General features: G+C 38.1%; 1 protein-coding gene across 1 annotated transcript; it reads left to right on the top strand.

The window, feature by feature from the left end:
• The first annotated feature begins 3,361 nt into the window (after nt 1-3,361).
• LOC148872438 (acetylajmalan esterase 1-like) lies at nt 3,362-5,647 on the top strand. The gene is made up of 5 exons (XM_088967522.1): nt 3,362-3,626; nt 4,180-4,392; nt 4,511-4,659; nt 4,802-5,075; nt 5,201-5,647. Exons 1-5 carry the CDS (start codon nt 3,362-3,364, stop codon nt 5,416-5,418), a joined length of 1,119 nt encoding a protein of 372 aa, XP_088823648.1. The 3' UTR covers nt 5,419-5,647.
• The last annotated feature ends 4,338 nt before the right edge of the window (nt 5,648-9,985 follow it).

The following is a 9,985-nucleotide window of genomic DNA, read 5'->3' as shown; positions in this document are numbered from 1 at the left end:
GAGAGGTTTAGCGCTGTGATGCTGAATTCTCTCTTCTATGATTTCAGCTATGAAGACAGGATGTGTTGTTATGTCAAAAGGCTGCCGCCCCCTCCTCCTTTTATAACCTTAAAGGGATCAACTCCTAATCCCATTAGGAGTTGTTAACCCTTATCATATATGCAGATTAGATCAGCTTTCTCCTAATCTTATTAGGAGGTTTCCAGATCTGAATCACATTCAGATCTAGACTCTCTGAGTGGATAGGGTTAAGACCCAATCCTATCTGCTAATCTAATCTCAGAATTCACCCCTCATTTAACTGATCAAATCAACCCAGTTAGAAATGGGCTTTAGGCCCATTAAGGTTATGTGCTCACTTAGCCTTCCAAACTGTTGCCCAGTTGGACTTCCTTGTATGGCATGGGACCCAAACATTGATCTACACATCAGCTACATGGGCCCTATGGGGCCAACACTTACCCTAAGTGGTCCCTAGGCCAAGCCACCTTGTAACACCCAGGGACTGTGGGCAGACGCAAGATTAACCCATCAGGTATTACCCTCAATGGTCTTGCACTTAACCTCTTAGCCCATAATGATCATACACTGCCCGACAAGAGAGGACATCTCCCTTGGCTACAAGGAACATTGTTGCACTCTCTACTCACATGGATCCTAGGAATTAAAACCTTTTGCAAACGTTTGAAAACCATAATATATATACTTTTATTTCTCATATAAAATATATTTTGCAAAACAAATCTCAACGATTGAAATTGATTGCCGGTAGTCTTGGTTTCCATTAGAGAGAGTGCATCCCGATCATTATTTTGTCCGACAAAGGGGCTGATCCTGTCACTATGATCACCCACTCAGATGAATTCTCGGACTGTCCCAACATACCCAGGTTTTGACCCCCACTAAGGATCTCACTGATTGGCATATCAAAGACAACCCAATCCGACACCTAGTGTGGTATCATAATGAAGTCTACGGGTCAGGTGTAACTTTCCAGTTTTGCCCATCAATCTCCAAGGTCCAGGGCAATACTGGAAATCTGGTCCGATTCAAAGATTCAATTAATCCTACACTGCATGTGCCTTGGGTCTCACCCTGGCAGCTGAGACAGGTCACCCCAACATTTGGTAGCACATTAGTGTCAACCTTGGCAGGATAAATCTCCTCAAACTTATCCAACGGCTGTGAACATTCTAAACTAACACGAGTCTCATAAGTGTCCAGTTTAAGGGTATTACACAGAAACACACCACAGGAACATGAATCAAATATGTACTTTATTCATTTACAATAAATTCATAATGTACATCATTCTGATTGGAGCTAAGGGCATACAACTGTCTAACAACTGGCATCCTGCGCAAACTGTGTCTATTTTTACTTCGAGTTGGGAAAGACCTTTCAACATTGATCTTTTCATCATCACATTTAGCTTGGAATAGCTAATGTGACTTAACCGCGTGTGCCATAAGTCAACCGTCTCATTTTTTCTCGTCTAATCTACATATGCAATTTTTGCAGACATCACATAGACTGACTCTAATTTTCGTCCCTTCATTACCGGCTCTTCTATAATCTCAAGGTCGTGATAAACCTTGACATCTTGCAGACCAAATAGAACAAAATGGCCGAAAGATGTTAATTGTGATACAAAAAGCATATTTTTCTTCATTCCTGGAACGTGATAAACATTTTGAAGTGGCACCTTATTAGCACTATATTGGGGAGAGAATATCATATTACCAATGTGAGCTATTGATAACTTCAAATTGTTGACTGTCACCACAACTCGGCTTCCCTTGTACTCTGACAAATTCTACAACTTTTCTTTATCACCCGTCATATGATTTGAGCATCCCGATTCGATGATCCAATCTTTCTCATAATTAATATGTTCAGACGTAGTTGTTGTAAGAGCTAATTCCTCCTCTTCTGCTGCAAATAATGCCTTAGCATCCCATTCTTCTTTGCTTTTGGAAGTAGTCGGGTTACTCTCCACTGGCTTTTTCTTCAACCAACAAGCTTTCGCCATGTGACCCTTCTTCCTGCAATTGTAGCACCTTCCTTCAAACTTTTTGTCGTTGCCATGATTCTTCAAAGCTTCCCCTGTACAAGCACTTCCTTTGCCTTGATGACTTTTTGCCTTATCATCATTCTTTTAGACCCACCAAATGTGTGTTGCTTGGAGTTTACTCTGCTTTTATTAGTGTAGAGCGTTTCCTCCTCACCCTTTAGCGAAACTCTTCCCATTTGCTTAGCTAGTGCTTCTTGTCCAACAAGCAAATTTTCGAACTCAACAAGTGATGGTTGATTTTTCCATCCCTGTACTGCAGCAACAAAGCCCCTATATTCGGGCCTCAAACCATGGAATATTCTTTTCATCTTGGTTTCCCCGATTGAAGCTTTCGGATCCAACTCAGAAATTTCGCGGCATAGTGACTTTACCTTGTGAAAGTACTGAGCGATCGGCATGTCGCGTTGTGCTAACGATAAAAGTTCGCTCTCTAAAAGTTGAAGCCTTATATCGTTCTTCTTTGAGAAAAGCATGGCAAACGTATCCCAAGCTTCTTTGGGAGTTTTGGCATCCCGGATGTGTTTTAGCACATCTTCTTCAACCGTAGTCTTTAAAGCGAACATTGCCTTGCCCGCTTTTATCTTCCACTTCCGTAATGTACCATTTGCATCCTCTGCCTCCGGTTGCATAACTTCGCTTCCGTTGATAACCTCCCACAAATCTTGGCCTTGTATATAAGACATCATACATGTAGACCAAGTATTGTAATTCTGATTGTTGAGCTTTTTTATTCAGCCAACACTTGAATATCCTTCATCTTGTCAAGAGAAAAAGCTCACCAAATATGATGCCCACGACCAACCTGGCTCTAATACCAGATTGTAGAAATCGAAAAAGCAAAACAAAGGAAAGTAACTAGAGAGAAGAAATTTGTACTCACGAATGATCTCACAAAATAGAAGAAAAAGCACACAGTAGAGTGAATAGCAACCAAGCTATTATTAATTTGAAAATTGGGTGCAGTAATCGGTGAACTACTTTGCCTCATACAGAGGAAGATCACGTTGCTAGTAACTCAACTAATTCCTAAAGAATACGACAAGTGACAATAAATTAAATAATTAACAGCTAATGACTAACCCACAAACATTTGACTCAGTAACTAATGTAAACACTAATCCACTAATATTTAACTCGGTAACTAAATAACAAGCTTCACGTGCTGGTGTAAACATTAATCCACTAACATTTAACTTGGTAACTAAATAACAAAATTGTATTTTATGATATCAGTAGTGCAGTTCTGTTTACTTCTTCATCTTCTTCCCATTCTAGGTTCTTCCCACAATGGCCATCAACAAGAAGTCGATGGTCTCTCTGTTTCTGATATCGATTAGCTCTCTCCTTCCATTTTCTATATCTGCTCTACCAAAGGGTTGCTCCTTTGATGCCATGTATCAACTGGGAGACTCTATATCAGATACTGGAAATCTGATTCGTGAAGCTCCAATCGGGACCTATTCTGCATTCGCTAGGCTTCCTTACGGTGAAACTTACTTCAAAAAACCTACTGATCGTTGCTCTAATGGCCTTCTTATGGTTGACTTCATAGGTAACTTATACAAACTTTCTTTCTATATATGTTCCAATTAAGTCCTAATTTGTAATAAATCATTAACGCAGTATCGGAAGTAGTTCGCTCAGCTACCTTCTTATATTTTCCTTTTAGTTCTTCACATCTTTCTGGGTTTTCTCTTTTCTTGTAGCAGGTTCTCTGCCTTCATTAGTTTCTTTTGGATATAGCCGGTGTAGATTTTTATTGGGATTCTTTTAGATATTTCCTTCCTTAATTTTTGTTTTCTTCATGGATAATATATCAGTCTGATCATGATACTCGCCTGACTACTGGTTTCAAACTATCAATGAAACCCTAGAAGAATCCCTCTGGCGGGTCGAAACAGCCTGTACAAGTTTGCTTCAGAACAGTATTGGTAAGGGTAAGCTGGGTCGATTGGGTCAGACTAGATTCAGATTGTTGGTGGTCTGGACTACTGGACTGGTCCGTTTCTGTTTTGATCTCCATATCAGGTTTTTTTTTTTTTTTTCAGAATGTTCATTGCTAATTATATTTCCAACTTGTTTTTTTTCGTTTTGATGTATTGCAGCTTCAGCCCTTCATCTACCTCTTCTTAACCCTTACTTGGAAAGAGATGCCGACTTCACTCATGGAGTGAACTTTGCAGTGGCTGGGTCTACAGCACTTGACACATCCTACCTTGCAAAAAGCAAAATTATAGCTCTGGTGACCAACAGCTCCCTTTCAGTCCAACTTGGTTGGTTCAAAGACCATCTACATTCCATCTGTTACACACAAACAGGTAAGTGGCAATAGTGAACACGATTTAAATTATCTCAGTTACACCACGGTTACAGTTCTAAGAAGATTACTATTCAGTTTCAGTAATTGAACTGTGTTTTTCTTTGATCTTTGTTTAGAGTGTGCCCACAAGCTTGGAAAAGCCCTTTTCCTAGTGGGGGAGATTGGAGGGAATGATTATAATTACGCATTCTTTCAAGGAAAAAGCATAGGAGAGATTCAGAGTTATATGCCTCATATCGTCCAAAAAATCAAGGATGCTGCTAGAGTGAGTCCCTTGTCTACCTCCTGACCATTACCATTTTTATGTTTTGCTAGTAATGGGTCTTTAATTTATAATCATGATTGATTGATTAGTTTTTACTTGATTGAACTTTTGCTCAAGCTTCATTCTCTCATGTTTTGTGCAGAAAGTGATAGATCATGGTGCAAAGACAGTGATTGTTCCCGGGAATTTCCCTATAGGATGCTTACCAATTTATCTCACAGCTTTTAAAAGCGATGATCCAGCAGCTTATGATGAACTCAAGTGTCTGGAAGGCTTGAATAACATGGCAATGTTTCACAACGATCACCTCCAAAGAGCCTTGAAACAGCTGAGGAAGGAGTACCCTGATGTCACTATCGTTTATGCTGACTACTACACAGCTCTTCAGTGGGTACTTAGCCATGCTCCTTCTCTTGGTAAGTCCTCTTTCTTCTGCTATGGACAAACAATCATTTTGTAACTTGAAGTAATTAAAATTTAAAAACCAATTATATATGAATCCCTTTTTTCTCATTCCCTATATCTTTATCTTGGTGTACAGGATTTGAAGAGAAATCTCTACAGAAAGCCTGTTGTGGAACTGGAGGAGACTACAACTTTGATTTGACCAAGATGTGTGGAGCTCCTGGGGTTCCAGTTTGTCCTGACCCGGAAACACACATTAGTTGGGATGGTATTCACTTGACAGAGAAAGCTTACAAGTACATGGCTGATTTCCTCATGCACAACATAATGCCAGAAATCCAATGTGCCATCTGAACCTGTTTTGGTTCAATAGTCACTGAACTTGATTAGAAGTAGGTTACTACTTCGATTGTTTGGTTCCTAAGTTGGGTACTTAAGAGTCTAGTGTACTGTACTTTTTTTTTTTTTTTTTAATATTGTAAGGTGGCCCTTAAACTTGTCTTTGGGCCCATGAGCTTTGTCTGGATTTGAAATCGAAGCTAAAATTTTGCATTATATTGAATTTACATTGGTACTCATTAAATTGATATGGCTTCATCTGTTAACATTGCTATTGTGAAGCATCGAACAAGACTACAAGAAAAGAGGTCTATTTTGGCGGTTTCTGTAGCAGGGATCTCCATTGATGGTTTTTATATATCATAATCCTGCTCTAGTGATGTAACTCTTTTCTAATAGCTAAACTTACACCACAATGCAATAAAATATTCAGCATGGCCTCCTTTACCAGGGCCTCAACTCAAAACAAAAAGAATACCATGTTATGATATCCAATGATACTGATTGTAGTTCAACCTGGAAAACTTTGTGCTATGCTGTGATACCCTTGTATGAATTTGAAAAAATCCAGAATATGGTTCCCTGACCTGTGACCTTGTCTTCATTAAGTGCTACTATAAGACTTATTCATGAGAGTTGTTGCATGGAATGATCATGTCCCAAAGTCGGTCAAAAAAAAAAACCAAAACTGCCAAGGAACTTGGGCTTGAAAATTCCAAATTGATAGAACACTGAAAACTTTCCTAATGCTTTGATTTAGGCTGAAGGAGATTGCCAGATGGTTATTATGTAGATGCAAGTGGTTAATGAGTGTCATTGGGTTCTTAGATTTCAGCGTAGAGAAGTAAACACCTTAGCTTCCCATCTAAACACTTCATTCTCTGATGGATCCCATGATATATATGAATAGTTGGGAGTGGTTGATAGTAGTTAATGATAGACGATCAAGATGCATTCAGCCAATGCCACGTGTCAAGATTTGCAGGCTGGCCAGATATTCCTACATCAGTTAACTATTGAAAAGACAAACTAAATCAAAGATAAAGAATGAAAAACGATTGTTTTAACAATGATCTTGCTGCTGAGATAAGAAGAAGCAAGGAACGACATATAGAACGTTGGCATTCAAGCCTTATAGATGCCATTAATGTGCGAAAAAGGATCATAAGTTGGTTGTTTTGGGGCAATGTTTTAAAAACTGACCAGAATCGAAACGTTCTAGACACTTGTTTCTAGGTTAATGGTTCGACCATCTGGTTTGAACGGACAACCTATTTTGACAAAAAAGCTAAATGAAATAAAAAAGGACAAAAACCGTTAAACAAGTCAAATGGGTTAACGGTTCGATCGCTTGTGTAACAGGTCATTGACCAATTCAATGGTTTTTAGCCGTGGACCGGGTTTGGGATAAAACAGAACTGGTTTCTTGGATAGTTTCTGGTAAACGGTTTGACCATCCGGGTCAACGGCCATTTGAAAACATGTTTTGTTATTCTTCAACTGTCTTACGTTGGGAGTTCAAGTTGATTTTAACTTTTTCTTCCTTGTTTCTCTTCAATATCAATACAAACATATTTATTAGCCTGTTGAGTTCAAATTGATTTGAATATTCAATTAAATAATTGAATTTAAATTCGACAATGACTTTCAGATATTCGTCATGGGAAAATCTATGATGCAAAAAAGATATGACATGGAAAGAGTTTTGACCAAGCAAAACCCACTCATGAATTTTGATAAATAACACCTTATTTGTTCCCACGTTTGTGATTTCAGTTTATTGGTCAGTTATTTTTCCCATATCATAGTCGAACCCATTCGTCATATATGGTATCGAATTTGAATCACCCTTTGTATAATCAAATTTGAATTAAAAAATGCCTTGATTTGGTTCAAATTTGACCTATGTACTTGTACAAGCCTACTTTCAATTAGAACAAGAATTCTTTACCAACAAAAAAATCAGAAAAAAGAATTAAAAATTAGGATAAATTGCTAAAACCTCCCCTAAAGATTCTAATTGTTGTAGAAACCTCCTCTAAAATTTGATAGTTACAATCACTTCCCTTGAACTTTTTGACAGAGTTGCAAGTAGACCCCCTTTGTAAGAATCCTCACAAGAGGAAAGAAAATATCCCAAATACCCATCCAATTACTACTGAAGTTAATTTCTACAAAAAAAAAAAAAAAAAACAATACAAACTTTATAAAAAAAATAGAGAATTCGATTGGCAAGGTGTAAAGTTATAAGAATTCTATACAAAAAAATTGTACCAATTTGTCCATTCATTTCAAATTAAATTCACCAAGAAAGTCTATCTACAAATCCAAAAATGACTTTTGTAAACAAAGTCCATCTACAAATCTCACCAACTAGTTCTTTGCCTTTCATTTTCTTTGTTATCTATAAATTGATCCAATTTTTATTCTTTTCTTTAAAGAACTCTATAAATTCTTTATAAACAAAAATGAGAATTACTCACAGTACATAATCGGTAAAAGCTAAGAGTTTCCATTTGTTTTGCAATCCACCGAAATCGATACTTTCAACAACTCCGACATCCAATATCTGCTTAGTAATCATTTATATGTATAATAACTTTTTAATAAAATTTGTAATTGTATTTCGTTGAATATTGAATGGAATTTAATATCTTTATGTTTGTGTATCTCGTGCATGGGATAATGTTCCGGTGCCAAACAACCATGAAGTAAATACTATCCTTAATTTTTCTATAGCACTTGGTGGAGGAATATCAATTATATTCAACCTTTTAGCCCTTCTACAAGGAGATTGGCATATTATTCAAAGTGGAGTAATTTGTTATTTGAAGGGAGATTGCTATATGGTTTTAAAAGCTTTGGTCGGACCGGATGGTCCAGACTGGGCAAAGCATGCAGACACTGAATCATCCCGTCCAGAACCGTTTCGGATTTGGATCAACCCGGCTGGTTGGATTGGACAACCCAAATTGAGCAAAGCAAGCGGTACCAAATCATCCTGCCCCGGTCTATTTCGGATTCGGGTCGGACCATATTGAATTAGTCTGGACTCGGGTTAAATCGATTTGGATTTATGTTAGCAAAGTGTGTTGATTCAAGATAAAACTAAATTTAGTCAATAATTAATAGAAAATTAATGCATTAATTATAAATTATTTAATTCAAATGAAGAAAATTAAAAAAAAAAACTAAGGAATTAATACTTATGTCTGTAATGGCTAACCGAATGATTATCTACAACCCAACCCAACCCATTTAAATGGGCGGGTTGTGTGGATAAGATACTGGGTGGATTGGGTGGCAGGTTCAGCGGGTTGGGTGAAAAGCTGCCACCCCTACTTACCATGTAACATTGATGTTAAATAATCACTAAAGTAGCATATTGTTTTCTTGTCTTCAACCAGCTTGCAAGGATGAGATGTGATACATGTCAAGTGGATTCAAGCAACATATCGGTACCCATAAATTAGAAGTATTGAATGAGTTAAAATTTTGTCTAAGAATTCGAAAATTTTGTTCATTGTTCATGTCTTAAATATCAGTAGACTCCCTTAGGCCTTAATAAGGTCTATGAGCACCTAGAAGGATCCTTTATTATCAAAGTCATGGAAAAGTTGGGCCTCAATCATCACTTCTAGGGGTAGATTCAAGTCGAGTCGAGCTGAATATTTGGCTATTCGAGCTTGGCTCGCTCATAAACTATCGGGCTTCAACTCGATTCGAATTAGAGACTTGAGCTCAAGCTCAACTCAAGTCAAAAGTTCAGAAGTTTGAGCTTGGCTACCTTTGATTGCAAGTCTCCCTCAGTCGCTGAAGTGCCAAGCTGAGATCTCCCTAGTAGCTGAGGTCCTCCTTAGTTGCTGAAGTGTCAAGCTGAGGTTTCCCTAGCAGCCGAGGTGCTGAGTTGAGATCTCTCTAAGTTGTCAAGGTGCTGAGCCGAGGTCTCCCTTAGTGGCTGAGACTCCGAGCTGAGGTCTCCCTTAGTAGCCGAGGTGACAACCTATGTACACATACTTGATTAGGCTCATGAGCCTCATGAGGTGAGTTTTATTAAGCTCAAGCTTAGCTCGATTAGCAAACGAGCCTATATTTTAGGTTCGATTTCAGCTCAAAGCTTAGTTTAGATGAGCCGAGTATGCCAAAGCATACTTGGTTTGGACCGAGCTGAGCCTAAGCTTAAGCTCAGCTCAATTAGCAAATGATGCTATATTTTAGGCTAGAATTCAGCTCGAAGCTCGGTTTAGACCAAACTGAGCCGAGCTTTTCGGCTCATGGCCACCCTTAATCACTAGCATTCTCTTGTCGAATATGCCAAAGCATCAAGACAATGTATATATTTGCAAAAATCTGAAGTTACCTTCAGCAAAACTATTCCTCAAAAGTTCACATGAATCTTGTCAAGAATGATTTCAGATCAAAGAAGGCAGAGGCCAGTTGAAATATTTAGGCCTCCAAGTCCATTGGCCATAATAAAAAGTTAATATTTGCTGAAATGACTGATGAACTAACAACAAAATCCAAGACTAGAAATGTGGCTCATTGAACCAAGCAAATAGAGAAGTTCTAATAAAAGCAAACC

The sequence above is a fragment of the Nelumbo lutea genome, chromosome 2, assembly GCF_056320005.1.
Source record: "Nelumbo lutea isolate HS-2025 chromosome 2, American lotus-T2T, whole genome shotgun sequence".
Taxonomy (NCBI): domain Eukaryota; kingdom Viridiplantae; phylum Streptophyta; class Magnoliopsida; order Proteales; family Nelumbonaceae; genus Nelumbo; species Nelumbo lutea.
Note: the sequence above shows the minus strand (reverse complement) of the source record. Positions and strands in the feature narration are given on the sequence as shown.

What these genes read in the sequence shown, in the direction of transcription:
- LOC148872438 (XM_088967522.1), top strand. Translation starts at nt 3,362, where the DNA reads ATGGCCATCAACAAGAAGTCGATGGTCTCTCTGTTTCTGATATCGATT. An exon ending in TCTTATGGTTGACTTCATAG is followed by an intron (nt 3,627 to 4,179) that starts GTAACTTATACA and finishes GATGTATTGCAG; the next exon opens with CTTCAGCCCTTCATCTACCT. An exon ending in AAATCAAGGATGCTGCTAGA is followed by an intron (nt 4,660 to 4,801) that starts GTGAGTCCCTTG and finishes TGTTTTGTGCAG; the next exon opens with AAAGTGATAGATCATGGTGC.